General features: G+C 41.3%; 1 protein-coding gene across 1 annotated transcript in view; it reads left to right on the top strand.

Annotated features, from left to right (window-relative positions):
• The window catches only part of LOC133516217 (mitogen-activated protein kinase kinase kinase 4), a 62,856-nt gene that overhangs the window by 22,858 nt on the left and 18,687 nt on the right, over positions 1-21,311 (top strand). The window contains exons 9-26 of the mRNA XM_061849028.1: positions 1,513-1,652; positions 2,599-2,825; positions 3,879-4,086; positions 4,711-4,825; positions 5,880-5,989; positions 7,149-7,308; positions 8,022-8,189; positions 9,031-9,167; positions 10,035-10,127; positions 10,787-11,073; positions 11,107-11,290; positions 11,335-11,437; positions 11,585-11,812; positions 13,903-14,064; positions 15,833-15,979; positions 19,002-19,157; positions 19,208-19,357; positions 20,088-20,275. Of these exons, the coding sequence (XP_061705012.1) occupies positions 1,513-1,652; positions 2,599-2,825; positions 3,879-4,086; positions 4,711-4,825; positions 5,880-5,989; positions 7,149-7,308; positions 8,022-8,189; positions 9,031-9,167; positions 10,035-10,127; positions 10,787-11,073; positions 11,107-11,290; positions 11,335-11,437; positions 11,585-11,812; positions 13,903-14,064; positions 15,833-15,979; positions 19,002-19,157; positions 19,208-19,357; positions 20,088-20,275 (2,963 nt within the window). The remainder of the gene's footprint in view (positions 1-1,512; positions 1,653-2,598; positions 2,826-3,878; positions 4,087-4,710; positions 4,826-5,879; positions 5,990-7,148; positions 7,309-8,021; positions 8,190-9,030; positions 9,168-10,034; positions 10,128-10,786; positions 11,074-11,106; positions 11,291-11,334; positions 11,438-11,584; positions 11,813-13,902; positions 14,065-15,832; positions 15,980-19,001; positions 19,158-19,207; positions 19,358-20,087; positions 20,276-21,311) is intronic.

Here is a 21,311-nt window from a genome sequence, read left to right as displayed (position 1 = left end):
TGTCCCATATTTATTTACTGACTTATTTTAATACTAAAAATTTCACAAAATATCGTCATACAAAAAAAAAAAACTAAAAAGAATTTAAAATACATAGGCTCTAAAGTGTATTCATCCTTACGTGTTACAATCTAGACATATTAATGTCAAATGATCCGTTTGTTTCAGTGGTTATTTCCTTGATTTTTAATACTTTGTGAGTTTCTTTAAGTATACAACAACGTTTTAAGTGATTATTATTTTTTAATTCCAGAGAAAAGTGTGATAATGTCTTCGAGAAGTGTTTGTTTACATGATAGGAATTAAATGCACCGCCTACAATCTTTTCTGCTTTAACCTAAGGTTGACTGGTAGAGAATTAAGTTCGCCTTTTGTACATGATGTTTTTCTTTTGTGCAATAAAGTTTATATAAATAAATAGGACAAGTAAGGATGAATATACTTTAGAAATGGTCAGTTAAAAGTGTAAAATTTTGACGTCCGGTTTGGCCTAGTGGGTAGTGACCCTGCCTACGAAGCTGATGGTCCCGGGTTCAAATCCTGGTAAGGGCATTTATTCGTGTGATGAGCATGGATGTTTGTTCCTGAGTCATGGGTGTTTTCTATGTATTTAAATATTTATATATTATATATATCGTTGTCTAAGTACCCTCAACACAAGCCTTATTGAGCTTACCGTGGGACTTAGTCAATTTGTGTAATAATGTCGTATAATATTTATTTATTTATATTTATTTGTACTTACCAGAGAGACAGTTTTAAGACATAGTCAAAGCTTGATCCGAAAACACAATAGAGCCGTGCGCGTCGTAGGTTCTGCCATCTTGTGGGCTACATAGGAACAATAAACATCACATTTACGCCTCGCGCCAAAAATCTGACGGTTCCTGTGCTGCCTCCTATAGTTCATGCACGATTCCTATACTTTCGACCGTCTTACAATCTTCTTCTTCTTCTTCACTGGCTCAGTAACCCAAACAGGATCTTGGCCTCTGACACAAGAGAGCGCCACTCTGCCCTATCCTGCGCCACTTCACGCCAGTTGGGTATTCCGAGGGCGAACAGGTCTTTTAGGACTTCGTCGCTCCAGCGGTATCTGGGACGCCCAGACGGACGTTTTCCACCCGGGTGCCCCACATACGCTCTTCTCACAGCACGATCCTCTCCCATCCTCTCTAGGTGACCGAGCCAGCGGAGTCGTGTGGCTTTGATTTCGCCAATCATATTGGGCATCGCAACCAGCTCCTCTAGCTCCCTATTCTTTCTACGCCTCCAAGTTCCATCTTCATCTCTGATAGGTCCCAGAATCTTCCGCCAGATTTTCCTCTCCGCCACTAAGAGCTTGCTCTCTTCTTTCTGAGTCAGAGTCCAAGCTTCACACCCATACATCAAAATTGGCCTAATTACAGTCTTGTAGACACGAATCTTGGTTGGTCTACTGATCAGCTTTGACACTAAAACCGTGCGACCGTCTTACAATAAACTTAATAATTAGCCATTGTATTGTTCCAGGCGCTATGTCTGTGGTACAACATGGCGATGCATATGCGACTGAAGATCCTGTCCGTGCGCCGCCTGCTGGCCACCGTGGGCGCGAAGGGCCGGCGCGCCGTGTGCGAGGACTACCCGTGCCTCGAGCCCGGCGTGGACGGGTATGTTACTAAATACATGGACTATTTTATGCAACAGTCATACACCGTGTTTTTATTGAATTCCCTTAACTTCGGGGTACGTTTATGAAATCTAAATGGCGTAGTTTCTGTAGCGCATCGGGGATGTTCGTGACGGCGCGCGTGGACTGTTTTTATACTACCATGCGTTCACGCGCAGCATCCCTGGTGCGCCGGGTGCGTGGCAGTCCCAACAGCATCCTACGAATGATAGCGGATAGGGTTGACTGTCCCTACTTGTCGCACTGTGAGGGATTGCATTCCCCCATCAGTGTTGTTTTATTTTAAATTAGTGTTTGTTGTACCTACTAACCCCTTAGTTTGTAAGTTCTACTAATGAAAATATGTGTCCATGTGTTACATGTAATAAAAATATTCATTCATTCATTCATTCAATATTCCAAAAAAAAAATAAAAAATTAATGTTGCATATAGCGTTGTCTTAAAACGGACATTAAATTTAACTCAACCAAACAATTGAAAACTGTGACATATCAATGTCATTTCGAACATCGATCGTCCGAGATAGTACCTACTTACGTTTAGTAGCAAATGTATTAACACTAACTAAACAATCAATAAGTAAACAGGCCTTAAGGCCAGTGTACACGCTCGTAAGAGCTTTATCAGATAAAAATAAATTATTGATTATCTCCGAAATGGAGTTAATTAGAAGACCGGTGTCTTTGATAAACTTACTTAATTGAAGCTCAGGAATCCACCCTTGAAATTAACAAAAAAAAAAAACACTTGACTTCTGACGAATGACTTCTGTATTAAAACAATTTCGATCTTTTTTATGGCAGTCAAAGGCATTCCATACATTATATAACTTAACACACTCTAATGCAAGATCAAAAACTTGCAATATAAACTCTGTAAATACTTTGTACTGTGAAAATAAAGAAACCTTAATTCCGTTTAACAGAGAACGCAGGGATCGCGACACAAATCAATGCACCCAGCGCCAAGTGCGTTTCATCTGCGACAACCCTACGAGCTCCACCAATAGCGACGAGAGTTGCCCCACGGAGAACCAATCAGAGGTCGAGAAAGAACCGACCGACCAATCGGAGTGCGATGCGGAGCAGTCAGGGGTGGCGCAGAGTGCTAATGGAGAGAATAAGGATGAGACTGATTGTGTTATTAGGACAGGTTTGTTTTCTATTATAATATTAATGTCCGAATTGAAAATACTATTTGTCGCAGGTGAATTTTATTTTAAGACCTAGTCCCGGAAAAGAGATTACAATTTTAATAGAGAGAAAGTCATTTGCCTGGCCAGCTGTCTGTCTATTCGCCATTTTTACACATATAGGAGACTAGCCTGCCAATATCATTTTCATTTCATTTTTGACGCCTAGTATTTTTACTTTGCGCTCTGTGTGTATCCTTTATCTTTGGCTTTATTTCTCGTAAAAAAAATCACATTTCGTGTGTTTTTTATTATTATTTGTTTATTATTTATTTAGCGGCGTTAGGGATACACTATTTGTCAGGTACGTAATAAATCACGAATAACCCTTTGATAGACAAACGGGTGGACAGTGTAGGTTTTATTCGAGTCATTCTGAATGTCGAGTACTTTCGAAAATGAACTCTAATATGATGGAATTATGGGTGCATTTCGAATATACCCGACCTTAGAAGTAATTCTAAACTAGGGACCGGTCCGGTATCCCCTTTGAGGGTTTTGGAAGGGGTATTCCGTAATGCTTTGCTGACCAAAGCCGTTGCTAACTAAAATCCTTTCATTTGGCTTTTTAAACGCTTCATAACACGGGTAAGCTGAAACCCGTTCCTAAGCGCTAAGTTCTTGAAAGGGTATTGATTATTAATTATAACGCTTATGCAATTTTCAACTTACTATTCGTAAAAATAGAATCAAGTGTTGCTTATTTATGTTTAAAGTGAAGGACTGGGTGTCTAGCGCGTTGACAGCACGGGTGTCTTAATTTGTTGAATAAGGAAGGGTATACTCTTTCATTTTAGCGGTATCTTTGAAAGGGAAACCGCTTTCTAGAGCTAAGTCAAATGAACGGGTAACCAATTGAAAGGGAAAACCATTGGTTGGGGCTATTCGATGAACGACTAAGCCATTTAAAGGCTTTTGTCTGGGATGGGGTGGACGGGACGGGTGTTCGAAACTACCCCATAACACCGTGTTTAGTCTTCGAAATGCTTGAAATGAATTATTTTCTTTAACAGATGAAAACGGCCATACTACTCCCGAGATCATAATCTCCGACGCAAAATACAGTACCAATGACACAAGTACGTCAAGTGAGAGCGGCTACATGTCAGAAAGAGAAAGATGGTTTAACACCAGCTCATCTGAGTCTGTGTTCAATGTTGGATCGTTAGCCGATCTGACAAGGTTAAGGTTGCTGGAGAAATGCGATGTTTCGCCTTATAGGTGAGTCTAATGCCAAAAACGACACCTATGCGTTAAGGTAAAATACTAAACGCCTATCTTTATTCTTATGCTAGAGTCCTTTTGAGTAGCGCTTAAAAAAACTCGACTCTGGAATCTCGGGATAGACTCTGAAGTATTTTTTAAGCTCATATCTTTGACTCATAGTCTCGTAAAAACGAGTCGAGTTCTTCAAATTTAAACTCAAAAGACTCACATCACTATATGTATCCGTTCTATTATACGAATACAAATAATTTTATTAACAACATAGTTACAGTATACGAACATAGTTACAGGTCAGATACCTTTGTTGGTATTATACATAATTTATAGTTTAAACACTTTTACACCCTACGGATCGAACACCGTATATTAATTTAGGGTAAGAGACTATTTCGAGGGCTGATAGGTCAAACCCGTTAAATCAAAAAAATTTTTCATTCAAATTAGAACTCCATGTATGCCACATATAGTTCCAATTTCAAAAACCCTTTGCACGAGTTATCGGGTTTGACCACCCACCCCTAGTTACGGTTTTATACAAACTTTTGTTCTAAAGTTAATTTATTATTCAAGATCGAACACGTCCACGTCACCGAACTTATTAAACTTGTTTGTCTCCAGAGAGTATCACTACGAGATCCTGAAGATACAGGGCGTGCGTCGGTCGATGATGTTCATTCACAAACTGCGTACGAAGTTGCTCAACAAAGTATACCTCACATTTTTGCAGCCTGAGGTATGTTCCATAGCTATGTTTAGAGCTTGACATCCGCTCATTGGTCCCTTTTTGAATACAGAGTACAATAGGCTAGATGACAAGTTTTTGTTACTGGTATCAGACGAGCAGGATATTTTTGAGGATCAAATTTCTAGGGCCCATTGCATTAACCCTTTGAACGCTTTAAGTTATGAACAAAAACGTCACTGACACGGCAAGGGTGCGCTAGCAAGCTTATGTAAACCTTACTTGAAAATGTGAAGGTTACTTTGACAGCGTCCGCCATAACGCCTATAGTTGTCCTTGGCGTTGTGGGCACGACTAGTAACGACGACTTTAGGTATTCTAAAGTCAGAAATGATAGTCAAAGTTTGACAATAGTGCTCTTATCGCCAAACGTCACTATTGCCGAGAAGCCGTCTTGAAGTATGGAAAACAAGGAAATTGCGATTTTGTCGATGAAATATTGCGTTTTTATATATGGTTGCTGTACAAATTTTTTTTATTTGTGAGGAATCGATCGGTACCATTTTATGAGAGCATAAATCTTGGTACGGTTTAAAACGGGTTAATACCACTGGTTTATTTCGATTTCACTCAGAACTATCCGTGAAGAACTTATTAAATATGATATTCTAACTTAAACCGTCCGTCCCCCCCCCCCTCCCACAATACTAAAAACTAAAACTAAGTGAAAATTTCAACTGTCTAGCTATCACGGTTCATGAGATACAGCCTGGTGACAGACGGACGGACAGCGAAGTCTCAGTAATAGGGTCCCGTTTGACCCTTTGGGTACGGAACCCTAAAAACTGTTATATGTATGCTAGCCGTGGAAAATAGTTAACGATATAAACAACCAAACCTTTCTAGTGAGCATGCTATCCTTATATGTGATTTGGGCGCCTGGCAGCTGTTCATCGATGGAGGTCAGAGTGACAGGCCAGCAAAGCTGTTCAGTTGGGAAAAAGGAATACTAAAGTATCTACATCCTTATCTAGAAATGAAAAGAAACACATCATATGCATTCCTTTTAAAATTTTATTTTTAACCGGTATTCTCATTGTTTCAGAGTACGTTGGACGGATCGAGTAGAGAAGAGGATCCGACGGACGCGTCCGACGAGAAAAATGACAAGACTCAAAGGGCTAGGGAAGGTGAAGACGAGCACGAGTTGAGGAGGTACCCCGCTTTCTATGTAACTAAAAGATAGCTACGTGTTTTTATCCCCAGGCCTGCTTTTTGCGTGTTTGACTCCGGATTGCAGTTCAACCTCGCCATATCTAATACAGCGGGGCAGCACAGGAGCCCATGATTATTGGCCCGAAGTGTAAATGGGTCAGAATCCTTTTCGTTTTATTGTTTTAGTTGTTTCTAACCTCTCTGTCATGCTTGTATTTTTTATCTTTAACCATGGAAATAAAAAAGACTTAACATGACAAAAATAAGACAATGAAAATAATTTTGACCCAAATGTCAAGTTTCAGTTTCCGACTTAGGCCGCTCGCGCAAGGGAGCGTGCGTTCACTGTAGGAGACAGCACCTGCTTTGACGTGAAGTCTCAATGTCATGTTTAAGTTCCCGATTTAGGTCACCAGATGGTAGATCCGCCAATGTGCACGATAATCCAATAAGATATTTTACAGTACACATGGTGCTTTCTGTGCATATGTCGAAACTTTAAAGAGCCATATGTACTGTAAAACGTTGTACGATACACGTGCGAATAGGTAATTTGCAACTACTGTCGATTTAAAAACACTCCCTTCGGTCGTGTTTTAATTTATCACCACTCGTTGCGAATTTGCTATTTTCTGCACTTGTATCGTAAATAACGATTACTGACGGGTCAAATCAGCTAGTATTGAAAAGACTTTTTTTGGGCTTTACCTCTCTGGTTTGATTTAAATAAAAGATGTGTGTTTGAGGTTGTTCTTGAACCCCGGGCCTGCATTGTTTTCTTTTTCTTTATCTACTCCAGAGTATTAGTCCATTATCAATATCAAATATAATAGACTATTATCTAAAGATTCAAATCTAATTTTCAAGAAGCATTCATACCATTTATTTCAAAATATTTCGTTTTGAAGTAAGTAAAGAAGGTATATCGTTCCATAACGCAATAAGTTGTAATGGATCCTTCCTTTATGTGAGTTCTTGCTGATTTAATATTATAAAAGCCCAAACAGAAAAAAAAAAACAAATGTTTTCTTGAAACTAATTTTGTGTAAACCAACTTATCTATAGTAAACTAGTCTATTATTTTCCCAATGTGATAATTACCATCTCACCCTCACTTAAACATCCCTTAGTGTATTTTTATTCAGCCTAACCCTTCCAGATTCGGCTGCTGGTCCGAAGAAACCCTTTCAATGGGGTTACCCTCGTACCGCAACCACTTCCTGCTGCTCAGCAGTATTTGCATGGAGGCCGTGCATGACTACCTCACGCTGCGGCTCGAAGGCCGCCCGGAACATCCCTCTTGTCTCACTATAAAGCAGGTGCGTATTTTTGGCGAAGATTAAGTGTAATTTGACTAGTTTTGGGTATTTACCACGATATTTTTTATTTGGATAGTTTTGCTCAACGAGGGTGCAGAATGTTAAGGTCGGCAACGCGCATGTAACTCATTTGGATAGGCTACCGAGACTGCTTACCGTCAGGCGGACCGTGTACTTGTTTGCCACTGACCTAGTATAAAAAATACCACAGCAAGTAAGTAAGTTAATAATAGAGAAGTTATTAATAAAGCAAGTCTTATTGTACGGATTTTGCGCAAGTGACTCAGTTTAATGCCTGCATGTATTAATATAGTCACACCTACGCTGTCATGACATGCCCGGTACGAGGGTAATCCCATTGAAAGGGTTACCCTCGTACCGGAAGCACTTCTGCCGCTATAAATGCTGATAAAACTCGCGTTTTATCCTACGGATACTCTTATGTATTAATTTATGAACACTGCCATGACACGTGCAACGAATAAACCCTTTTGATGAATGTACACTTTTGACGTAAATTTTGCTGAAAAGGGTTCTTGCAGAAGTATTTTTTTTTTAAATAAAATTTGACCAAACTTTAATGTATATAGATAAACAACTGCGCTTCTAAACTAACATTTCCACTGACGCCTTAGATTAAAAAAATAACGACAGTTCTAATTTGTCTTTTTTTTTCATATTTTGTGGATTGAAAAACTTTTATTTTGTTTCAGCTAATCCACGAACTAAAAGAGGGCCTGGACATCGCGACGACAATGCGTCAAGCGTTCGTCGGCAACATCGAAGTAGCGCTGCGCGGCTGCCGCGCCGGCCACGCCGCCAGGCAGGACTTGTTACTCATCATTAAGACCTTCGACGCCAGTGTGGAAGACGTTTTCAAGGTTAGACATTAATAAGAAACCTTTTCATATCACCTATTCGGAAAGGGGTTTTTTCTTCCCTGCTAGGAGGGATCAAAGTGGTACCTTTCTGTTGTAGGACACTTTTTTTATTTTTTGCTAAAAAATTTTTTTAGATTAAGTAATGTTTTGAAACATGATGGTGTGAAAGCTGATGGGAAAAGCAGTATGTGTCACACGGTAGTAAAATTATTTACAGTACATATGGGGCTATTTTATAGCACTAGTGCGAGAAGTAGCATATTACGTTACTGTGTCGAACATTTAAAGGGCCATATGTACTGTAAAACGTTGTACGATACATGTGCGAATAGGTAATTCGCAACTCGTGTCGATTTAAAACACTCCCTTCGGTCGTGTTTTAATTTATCGCCACTCGTTTCGAATTTCCTATTTTTCGCACTTGTATTGTAATGTACTATTCCACCTTGGGCATTAACACTTGAATCTGCTTAACAATATACGTCCTCGCCGTAACTACGTGACTTTGCTCCCTTGTGACACAATCTACTTTTGGTCCTAGACTTCTCCTATTTGCCTATCTTGTCGCCTACAGAGTCAGGTCAGCTTATGACCCTCAAACTTTCAAGGAAAAACCGTATCCCAACTGCGACTCACTTGAAACCCCTTTGGTGTTACAGGTACCCATAATTGCTTACCATCAGGCGATACGTCAAATGCTATCTCGTCGCCTTAAAGTAGGAAGGCAAGTTTGGTTGTCAGTCTGGTTGTGAAGAAACAACATCTCTCTGCCTAATGGCCAAATTATATGATGACGTGTCTTGACTTGTCATATATTTAAATTATTATTATTTGTCCACAGCAATACCTATCCTACTTAACTGCCATGTCAGAAGTCGAGCACATGCCCCGCTCGAGTCTAGAGGCCGAATGGAGCTTCGTGGCTCGAGTGGCCGAGCGCGGCTCGTGGGTCAAAGACCTCGCGCCTGTCGCTTTCACGTGAGTATTATATCATATATCTATTCTACTCAACTGTCATGTCGGAAGTCGAGCACATACCCCGCTCGTGCCTAGCGGCCGAATGGAGCTTCGTGGCTCGAGTGGCCGAGCGCGGCTCGTGGGTCAAAGACCTCGCGCCTGTTGCCTTCACGTGAGTATTATATCATATATCTATCCTACTTTACTGCCATGTCGGAAGTCGAGCACATACCCCGCTCGTGCCTATAGGCTGAATGGAGCTTCGTGGCTCGAGTGGCCGAGCGCGGCTCATGGGTCAAAGACCTCGCGCCTGTTGCCTTCATGTAAGTAATCTATCTAGGCATATGTCTTTGGTTTCCTTTCACTTTGTTAAGTATTTGTAAATTATTCTATTTTTCGTAAACTAGGTCACTGTTTTGCTTTTTTTTGAAATAGTTTTTGTTCTTTCTTCACTATCAAAGTTTGACTAACCCTACGAGAATTTAGAAAATTGTTTTCATACATAGAAATTGTGTCAAAAAAAGAACAGTTGCTTATTAATATTTTTTCAGTACATTTGGTGCTACTTTTCCGCACTAGTGCGTAAATAACAACATTATATAACTATGTCTAAAATGAAAAGGGTCAGATGTACTGTAAAACGTCGAACGATACGTTCGCGAATAAGTAATTCGCAACTCGTGTCGATTTAAAACACTCCTTTTGGTCGTGTTTTAATTTATGGCCACTCGTTACGAATTTCCGATTTTCGCACTTGTATCGTTTATTCAGGTGTAGCTTGGGTGTAGCGATGTGCATAGTGTGAATGTATTTTAAATACAGTTAACATCTCTATTGAAGTCAGTTCATAAATATGTATTAATATAAATTATATTATATGTATTGCAGTGACATCGCGTGTAACCAGCTGAATAGAGTAATGAAACAATTCGAGGCTAAGATAGCAGCAATCGACCAAGTAAATAAGCCGGAGCCGGACAGGTAAGATTTTATTTTTAAGTTCGACTGATTTTGGTAGGAAATAAATTTATATAGTTTTTACCTGATCACATAAGTCGTACCGCTTTTATAGATCACAATACGGTTGCCAAAAATTTAATTACCTGGCAATCAGATAGAAAAAAACATGGAGTCATTTTCTAAAAATGTAAAATCCACACACCAATAATTTTAAACAAAAACTGAAAACATGAAAATTGTTTTAAAAAAAATATTATGGTTATTTTATGGTTCTATCTATGTATATTTGTATCAATGTATATTCAAAACGTGCATTTCATTAATGTCAGTGATTGTACACTTTTGTTTGTTTGCCATTCATTCACCGTTACTTCTGTTTTACTCATTTCCTCAAAGGTTAACTGGAAGAGATCCCATACAGGGATAAATTCGCCTTTGTTGTATTTAATTTACTCTGCAACTGTGTTTTTCGTGTTTTTATTTCTATGTACAATAAAGTATATACATACATACATACATTATGCTTGAGGGAACTCATTGATTATTATAACTCACATAAAACTAAAATTCAAACCCATAATATCCGCGATCCCGGGCACGCACAGCCGCCTTGCTCATTATCGCAGCGAGAGTGGAAGATGAACCTGAACACGTTTAATAAAGATGGCGGTTGTTGACAGATACGTGTTCTACACGCTGTGCCGCGAGGCGCAGAGCGTGTTCGCGAGCGAGCGCGAGGCGGCGCTGCAGGCCGCCGCCTTCGCGCGCGCGCTCGCCTCGCGCCACGCGCGCGCCGGCCTCGGCGCCCGGCGGGCCAGGCGACGGATCTACGTACGTTACTCGTTCATTATAGATCGAGCGAGGCGGCGCTGCAGGCCGCCGCCTTCGCGCGCGCGCTCGCCTCGCGCCACGCGCGCGCCGGCCTCGGCGCCCGGCGGGCCAGGCGACGGATCTACGTACGTTACTCGTTCATTATAGATCGAGCGAGGCGGCGCTGCAGGCCGCCGCCTTCGCGCGCGCGCTCGCCTCGCGCCACGCGCGCGCCGGCCTCGGCGCCCGGCGGGCCAGGCGACGGATCTACGTACGTTACTCGTTCATTATAGATCGAGCGAGGCGGCGCTGCAGGCCGCCGCCTTCGCGCGCGCGCTCGCCTCGCGCCACGCGCGCGCCGGCCTCGGCGCCCGGCGGGCCAGGCGACGGATCTACGTACGTTACTCGTTCATTATAGATCGAGCGAGGCGGCGCTGCAGGCCGCCGCCTTCGCGCGCGCGCTCGCCTCGCGCCACGCGCGCGCCGGCCTCGGCGCCCGGCGGGCCAGGCGACGGATCTACGTACGTTACTCGTTCATTATAGATCGAGCGAGGCGGCGCTGCAGGCCGCCGCCTTCGCGCGCGCGCTCGCCTCGCGCCACGCGCGCGCCGGCCTCGGCGCCCGGCGGGCCAGGCGACGGATCTACGTACGTTACTCGTTCATTATAGATCGAGCGAGGCGGCGCTGCAGGCCGCCGCCTTCGCGCGCGCGCTCGCCTCGCGCCACGCGCGCGCCGGCCTCGGCGCCCGGCGGGCCAGGCGACGGATCTACGTACGTTACTCGTTCATTATAGATCGAGCGAGGCGGCGCTGCAGGCCGCCGCCTTCGCGCGCGCGCTCGCCTCGCGCCACGCGCGCGCCGGCCTCGGCGCCCGGCGGGCCAGGCGACGGATCTACGTACGTTACTCGTTCATTATAGATCGTGTCATTCACGAACACGCGTGCCTTAAGTCGTATTGTTATGTCGTTAAAGATTAGATTTGATAAATCTGAGCGTAATCGTGGATGACACGAGCTATACACTTACAGAAGAGATGAAAAACAGTCATTTTGTAAGATTACTATAGAGGCCAGGAAACGAAAGGTCGCACTCCAAGTAGATATAGACAACCGAGCGTAGCGAGGTCAGATACGGATACGCGGCCGGCAAATTTTTATTATTTATGCGCTACGATGCACTTCATTACGCATTTTTAAATTTTTTATGTTCTTTTATTATTACTATAGGGTTACCCTATTACCCTATTGATAAGATAACCCTGAAATAATAATGAAAGAACACAGGAAAACTAAGACCTATAATAAATAATAATAATATAGAACACAAATAAGAAAAAAAAGCATAATGTCAAAATATGGCTTATATATATTTTTATCTACACACATATCATAAACCATCTATGATGCCTTCGAAATCCGTAAATAATGGCCAACATTACGAGAAACTGTTTTGTTACAACAATTTTTTTATCTGTGATAATGTTTGCAATAATGCTTCATAATTACATCAAAATCGATTTGGTTATGATATTCAAATTTGGAACATATCTGAAAAAAAAAGCGATTTGATTTGAGCTCTATTCTAATATCAGTCGAGATGCCTTTTTGTTCGAAATAAAATGTCAATTGCATACAATTTTGACATATCTCGCATGTTAGTTTGTATTGAATGATACGGAAATAGGCCCGCGACGCTAGTTTGTCTCTGAATTAAAAAAAAAAAACTACGAATGTGTGACATGCGTGAAAAAAGTTTTCATTCGCCGCCATTTGACGTACAGTTTATCTTTTAATTAGTTTTAAGTATAAAATGAATATGTTTTGTTGTTTTTAAAGTAACTATAGCAAAAGTTTCGTGTAAAATGAGCGATAAAAATATTTCGGTGACGCCACCACATATTCGCGAGTTCTGCCAAGAGAGCAACGATGCCCCAATGTTGGCTGTAATTTGGGTTAGTGAATATATCATAGAAAGTTTATCATACGTGTATAGATAAAATATGAGTTTTTAGGAACTTACGTAAAGAATATCATTTGATGTTTACCCGTCGCTTTTCGTTGAAGGAAAACATCGTGATGAAACCAAACTAATCCCAATAATGCCTAGTTTATCCTCTGGGTTGGAAGGTCAGATGGCAGTCGCTTTCGTAAAAACTAGCGCCTACGCCAATTCTGGGGATTAGTTGTCAAACGGACCCCAGGCTCCCATGAGCCGTGGCAAAATGCCGGGACAACGTGAGGAAGAAGAATGTTAATAGTTTATTTGAAAATAATGGCCTCGAATTCTGCAACAGTAATATTATTTGCTCCTATTGAATATTAGTGGTTCTATGAGCTGTAGATTTCGCGAACCCTTTATAATTATTATTAAATTAAGCCGCCTAAGCTTAAACGGAGACCTTCCCTTTCGCTCGGTCAAAAATAGACTTTTAAATCACATTTGACACTTGCCACTTCCACCGACCAAAACCAACTACCGTCAAAATTCATACTTTGGTCCGAGCTCCGAAATCAATGAATGAATTGTGCCATAGCAACGATCAACCGGATTTACATCTAATGAAACCTGCAATAATTAAAAACCTCATGGCATCTAGTTTATTTGCTCCCCTGCCTGCAGATGATTAGCATAGGTTTAATTTAATTTTTAATATAAATAAGAAACAAATTACTTCTTTCTTTTCTCATAGCATGTTTTGGCGTTTGTAATATCTTTAATTTTGTGCTAACCTGTAATATGCCTACCTTTGTATCCTGTCTGTGGAAAACTGTAATTGGCTTCTCTGATACATATTTATGTTAATCTAGTTTTAGTTTACTTAAACTGTTGGTTTTCCGAATAAAATAAAATAATTAACCCTTTGAACGCCACGCGTAATCTTGAACCTTGCCGGTACGCATGAAGGTTGATATTGGGCTGTACGCGGGCGCGTCATATGACGTCTTTGGTGGTCAAAAGGTTATTTATATATTTTTTTTGTCCACAGGAAAGTCTATTCCAATTACGTGAGTGCATCGTCCGACACACCATGGAGATCCTCGAGCACGCCAGCAAGAGTCCTCCCGAAGAATATCTTCACGAAGTCACAGATGGTGTCGTAGCTAGAGTCAGGGATCTGCTGCTCCAGATATACAGACTTGGCTTTGAGGTAAGAACCTTGCTCCCTTGCACAATACTGATTAGAAAGAGTAAGGAAGAATTCTCCCGGAGAATATCTTCATGAAGTCGCAGATGGTGTCGTAGCCTAGAGTCAGGGATCTACTGCTTCAGATATATAGACTTCGCTTTAAGGTAAGAACCTTGCTCCCTTGCACAGTACTAATTAGAAGGAGTAAGGAAGAATCCTCCCGGAGAATGTTTTCGTGAAGTCGTAGATGGTGTCATAGCAGGGACCTGCTGCAGATATACAGACTTTGAGGTAAGGCTTTCTCTTGCACAGTACAGGATCGAAAGAGAGGAGATTCTCGAGCGACCCTGCTAAAACCCCGCCCGAAGAATATCTTTAGAAGTCATAGATGGAGTTTTACCGCGAGCCAGGAAGAGATTTCCATGACCAATCGCCTCCCGCGTGAAAACTCGTATAGTGATTCATGGCTATGTATGATGAATCCTCATGTATGTCAGCTGCCGCTCCGTTGATGGGTTGAGGAATGGCAGCCACCGAAATACGTAAAGAAAAATTGTCATCGCCTCCCGTTTGATACTTTGTTAGATGATAGTTCAGATGCTATTGTTAATTAAAAAAATCGTCAGCGGGGTTAAGAACGTCATCTGATCGCATGAACATCTAAAAAATAAGTGCTTTATCTTTTTATGATAGCAATAACAAATCATTAGCATTTTGGAAGGCAAGATCGAAGGTAGATGAGGAAGAGGAAAACCACGAGCAAGTTACACGCAGCAACTAAAAGGAAAAGTAAATGTCGTGTCTTACAGGGACCTAAAGAACTTGGCCGAGGACCGCGAAAACTGGCGTCTACTCCACCGACAAGAGCCATGCTCTTAAATGATGATGATGAATAATAAATCATGAAACTTTGCATGTAGCATTTCATCAGGTGAAACGCCTGAAACGCCATAAACGGATTACGCAATTTACACATTACACATATAAAGTGGACATAAAGTGGTGAGGTGCGTATTTTGTACATGTTCATTTTACAGCTGACGGTCTTTCCACCGCGATACAACCGGCTGACGGTTTAAAAAAAAAAGTATCAGCTGGGAGGCGATGACTGACGAAGTATGCTCTTGGCCTGGCCCGCGGTCTATTGTAGTTAAGGGTTAGAGGTAACCTTTAGAATATCATCAGTTGACATAGAGATGTAAAGAATACTGAACTGAACTCATTCAGTATAGCTGGAAAAAGTTCCCATTGTACTGAATGAAAGGAGATTTTGGAGTGAGCCAGCGAGTATTCAAGGTTCAAGTATACATATAATTGTTTGCTGTATGTCTTCAGATTCTCGTTTTGTCACTTACACACTTTGCACTTTAGTGGCGTGTCACTTTAAATAAAGTGCATCCTCGTAAGTTAATTCGAAAAATAATTTTGTTTGTACAAATTGCATGTTTTAATAATACATATTATGCCCGAATGTTAATACTAACATTACTAACAAATAAAGTTATATTTACGAAGAAATTCGAAGATATATGTGAAGTTCCTAACTCGCTTTGGGTCTGCGTGGGGACCTATCCAATATAAAACGGTTTCCTATTTTATATAACCCGTTTGACTTCACAACTCTGATTTAAAATTTCACATTTTTTCGAGGTTTCGAGGACGGTTTCGTCCCGGAGAAAGACTTGCTAAAGTTAACACAACATTTTCCAGCTGCAGTTTTTCATAAGACTTACTCGGATGCCTCGCACGCATCGCACGCCTAACACGCATGCGCATATAACCTCCACAGCTCCACCGCGAATGCTACAAATTCGTTCACGGCAACAAGCCCCCGCCGCGCCGCCAGCGTCCATCGTCTCTGCAGCCGCCGAGAACGACACTCGTGCGGCCGCGGCGCCCGGAGACCATGCTGGTGCACGAGTCCGTCAATCCGATGGTAATGGGAATTTTCTGGACAGTTCTGTGGTTTTGGAGTGCTTCGCTTGGTGTTTGTGTGTCTTTAGTGTTTTAACTCCCGCTATGTCATTCTCTCCTGGTACGGTGAGAGACTTTTTAAATCGTTTGTACGATTGGAGAACGTGAATTCATTAAACCGATGGGAAAGGGAAGCTTTCTTTCTGGAAGCTTCGCTTGGTTTCTTTTCTGATTTAATGCTATACCTTCGCTATAGTCCGTTTTTTAGCGTTCCGTTGTCAACTAGGAACCCTTATAGTTTCGCCATGTCCGTCTGTCTGTCTGTCTGTCCGAGGCTTTGCTCCGTGGTCGTTAGTGCTAGAAAGCTGAAATTGGGCATGGATATATAAATCAGTAAAGACGACAAATTCGTAGAATAAAAACTATTTTTTTTAGGGTACCTCCCCTACACGTAAAGGGCTTTTTTTTTTGCTTCAACCCTACAGTGTGGGATATCGTTTGAAAGGTCTTTCAAAACTAATAGGGGTCTTCTGCAAACATTTTTTGATAAAAAGAATATATTCGGAGATAATCGCTCCGAAAGAAAAAAAAGTGTCTCCCCCCTCTAACTTTTGAACCATAGGTCAAAAAAATATGAAAATAATCGTTTATAAAAATTAAATGAAAACTATAGCGGACATGATCAGTTTAGCTGTTTTTGAGTTATCGCAAAAAGTTTCCCCTTCATAGTAAAAAGACGTAATATCTACAGTTCATCCCTTGGTTAATAATCTCCTATACTTTAAGCTCCAGTTTAGCTTATTATGACGGAAAAGTAACTACGGAACCCTACTCTGAGCATGGTCCGATATTCTCTTGGCGTTATAAAGAATTATTAGCGTTATAAAGAAGGTAAGCGATTTTGACGTGTATTTTTTATAGAAAAACACTTGAAAAATAAGTCACGGTAAATATATAACAATTATAAATCATGTGCGATATTTTACATTATTTTGCTTTAATAAGTAATAGTTACTGATTTTTAAAAAGCGTTTTTTCAATTAAAATACACGTCAAGATTATTTACCCTTTCTAATACTAAACAAACGAACTATATGTCATGTGTGTTAAGAGAGGTATGGGCATTGTGAATGTCATCTTGCTTTGTGTGGTAGGGCACAGCCCAGAGCCCAACTGGGGAAGTACCTCCACCTTACAGATAACCGTAGCCAAATAACACTAGACCCTACTCATAGTGTTGTGTTCCTGCCGGCGAGTAAGGTTGCCAGAGCTCAACGAGGGGCGGGGGGTTAGGGTCGGCAATGCGCATGTAACTCCTCAGGAGTTGCAGGCGTACGTAGGCTACGGAGAATGCTTACCATCAGGCGGGCCGTATGCTTGTTTGCCACCGACGTAGTATAAAAAAAAATCATTCTCTCCTTGTATTGTTGCTATATTAAGAGACTTCTTAGATTGTTTTTATTACGCCATGACGACGTTGGTTGTGAGCTTGTCAATCCAATGGTAAAAGGGATGTTTTCAGATGGTGTCTTGTTCCTCCTGCTATATCATTATCTCCTGGTAATTTAACTTTAAGCATCAAAATGTTTTTGGCATAAACAATGAGTTTATTAATATGGTATAGAGATACTTGATTTTGAGTGTCGAACTTAATTTAATCTTAAAGACCAGAGCACACCGGCTGCGTGTGTAGACAAGCACGTGCGTGTGGGCTAAAATGTTGGAGCCGTGCACGCACACATCACGCGTGCGGTGTGTCGTCTCTCATAAGGATCCGTATATTACAACGCGCACATGCACGTCTACGCACACATACCCGGTGTGCACAAGTAAAGTTTTCTTTTTGTTGTGTCTTAATTTTCAGCTAAAACATTTTAATTGGTTAGGTATCGCTTCGTTTGTGTCGTCCATGATTGTTCATGAGTCTGTCAATCAGAAGGGAAAGGGTGCTAGAATATTGGGGTTTTGTCTTTCTGCTATGTCATTCCCTCCTAGAACTGTAATGTTCTTCTACCTAGCATTATCCCGGCCTTGGGCAGGGTCCGCTTTCCTACTTGCTTTCTTCCTCTTTGCGCGATCCAGTACTGCAATACCGGTCAATATAAATGTCAGAGTTTAGATTTTGGTGTATAAGCCTGTCAATGCGAGGGTAAATTGTTCTGGATTTTTAAGATAAGATCTCTTTAGTATTTTATAGATAAATTCATTTGTAGTTTTACATGTATGTAAAATGTATAATTGTTGGTGCAATAATAGTACATTACGATACAAGTGCGAAAAATAGGAAATTCGAAACGAGTTGCGAATTACCTATTCGCACATGTATCGTACAACGTTTTACAGTACATATGGCCCTTTAAATGTTCGACACAGTAACGTAATATGCTACTTTTCGCACTAGTGCTATAAAGTAGCCCCATATGTACTGTAAAGAATATTTACTTACTTACTATTTTCACAGCACCAAACTTGTGTTTTGTAACTAAATTAGTGTTTGTGGTGTGACTTTCGTGTTTTGAAAGTGTGCGTTGTATTTATGTTCTGTTCTTGTATGGTGTATCTCAGCTAGGCTGACAGTGTATTTAGAAGCGGAGGCGATTTTTATGCGACACTAAAGGTCTTTATGCACTCTTGTTACCCTTTAAGGCCTGTGCAGTGTGCACAACGGATGCGTGTAGAACACGCCGTGTAAGACGTGCACGTACGCGTTGTATTGATACAGATCCTTTGTGTGACGTGTGCATGCACGGTTCCAACATTTTAGCGCAAATGCACATTTACGCATAAGCAGCCGATGTGCTCTGGACTTTACCGTCACAGCTGTTTGTAGGTTGCTACTGTGAAGGTCGTAACATCAGATAGTTTTCCAACAATGTTTTTATTATAATAACATTATGACATAAATAAAACCACAAAATTTTTTTTAGAAACAAAAAGTAACCCGGATTTTCACAAAATAAAACAGGAATGTATGTTGTACAGCTTCATAAGATTTAACAATATTTGTCACTAAATTACGGTCTAATTGAATATATTTTCCCCAGATCCACAAAGAGCTCCACCGTTTCGTGAACGAGCGGTTCGGCCCCACATGCCGTCGGCCTCGCGCACCACGTTGGCTACTACGCTCCGAGTCCGTCACTGAGGACGAACCAGAAGGGACCTTCGCTGAGATTGACTATCCTGAAATCAAGGTGTCTGTACTAACTTTACTTCATTAGCGATATTTTGCTATACCTTCATACAGTAGACCTATAAAGAGCTACACCGCTTCGTGAACGAGCGGTTCGGCCCCACATGCCGTCGGCCTCGCGCATCACGCTGGCTACTACGCTCCGAGTCCGTCACTGAGGACGAACCAGACGGGACCTTCGCTGAGATTGACTATCCTGAGATCAAGGTACCTTTACTAACTCCCAGGTCCATTAGCGATATCTTTGCTATACCTTCATACAGTAGACCTATAAAGAGCTACACCGTTTCGTGAACGAGCGGTTCGGTCCCACATGCCGTCGGCCTCGCGCATCACGCTGGCTACTACGCTCCGAGTCCGTCATTGAGGACAAACCAGACGGGACTTTTGCTGAGATTGACTATCCTGAGATCAAGGTACCTTTGCTATGCCTTCCGACCTACAAGGCCACAAGTTCTACGCAGTCTGTACGATTTCGGCCTCGCACGCCGACGGCTAGCACCGCGCTGGCTCCTACCCGAGTCCGACATTTTGAGGGTCCAAGTCCTGTGGATCCTTCACTATGAATCTTCCGTCTTTTCTGTAAGTCAGTTAATTAAAAGTGTGGTCTACTAAAAAAAGCCATCGGTTAAAATTTATTCAGTAATATGGATGCTTCGAACACACGACACAATTATACCAATATACATACAAACAAAGACTGCGAAAATCATAACCCTTATCTTTGTTTCCTTCGACCCTTTCTGACTTTGTCACAATCTAATAATTATAATGCCGTTAGGTTATTCAGAATCTTCAATGTTCAAATGTAACCACGTTTAGTAAGAGTCTGTCTGCACTAAGAACAAGGATTAATTAGGATGCCAGGTAGGACTGAATTAAGTAAGGTACCCACTTTACTTAATTCAAAAGCGTTATTTTTTATTATTTTTCGCAGACCCAAGTCTCAATAGAAGAGCTCCTAGGCTCCCCCCCTCCCCCGCCACAACCGCGGCCCGAGCAGGAGCCAGACACCGACGAGGAGGCCTGGAGCGCGGCGGTCGCTCGCGCTATAGTGTGCTTCGCGCGCTGCTGGATGCGCTTCGTGCTGGAGCGATGTGAGCGGGGTCGAGGCCGGAGGCCTAGGTAAGGTTTAAAACTTTATTTACTTACAAAAAAACTCAGTATTATCAAAGAGAATTTGAAATGGAAGTGGATCGTCAAAGATAACTTTGTAGCCACAGTAAATTTACTGCCATCTTTCGACACATGATTAATACTTTTTTGACGAATGATTAGGACGTTATTACACAAATTGACTAAGTCCCACAGTAAGCTCAATAAGGCTTGTGTTGTAGGTACCTACACAACGATATATATAATATATTATAATTATAAATACTTAAATACATATATACATAGAAAACACCCATGACTCAGGAACAAATATCCATGCTCATCACACGAATAAATGCCCTTACCAGGATTTGAACCCGGGACCATCAGCTTCGTAGGCAGGGTCACTACCCACTAGGCCAAACCGATCGTCATCAAACTTAGAACGCCATTTGACTGTGATCCTTATTCTTTCACTGATATGTTATAAATTTGTTAAGTATCAAAGAGTGGCGCCATCTAATAGATCAAAGGCCAAAGATATGGCGACATCGTTTCGAGCGATGGCGCCGCAACCTTCAGCCGATGCCCGATAAGATGGCGCCACTTTTTGATATTTAACACATATCAGTGAAAGAATAAGGATCAAAGTCAAATGGCTTTCTAAAATTTTTATCATTTATAAAGATGGCAGTAAATTTACTGTGGTTACAAAATTTTCTTTGACAATCCACATCTATTTCAAATTCTCTTTTATATTATTCAACATACATCATTTTTGCCAAACTGGTTATACTGATAGCTTAAAATAAATAGATATTGTAAGGACAATTCATACAAATCGATCTAGTCCCACAGTAACATCAATATGGCTTGTGTGGGTACTAGACAACAATATATATAATATATGATTATATATGAATACATAAAAAAATACGTCCATAACTTAGATACAAATAATTGTCATAAACACACAAATAAATGCCCTTACCAGGATTCGAACCCGGGACCTCCTGCTTCGTAGCTTATGAAAATTCTTCAGATTCTTCTAGAATAGGTACAGTCA

The sequence above is a fragment of the Cydia pomonella genome, chromosome 3 (genome assembly GCF_033807575.1).
Source record: "Cydia pomonella isolate Wapato2018A chromosome 3, ilCydPomo1, whole genome shotgun sequence".
Taxonomy (NCBI): domain Eukaryota; kingdom Metazoa; phylum Arthropoda; class Insecta; order Lepidoptera; family Tortricidae; genus Cydia; species Cydia pomonella.
Note: the sequence above shows the minus strand (reverse complement) of the source record. Positions and strands in the feature narration are given on the sequence as shown.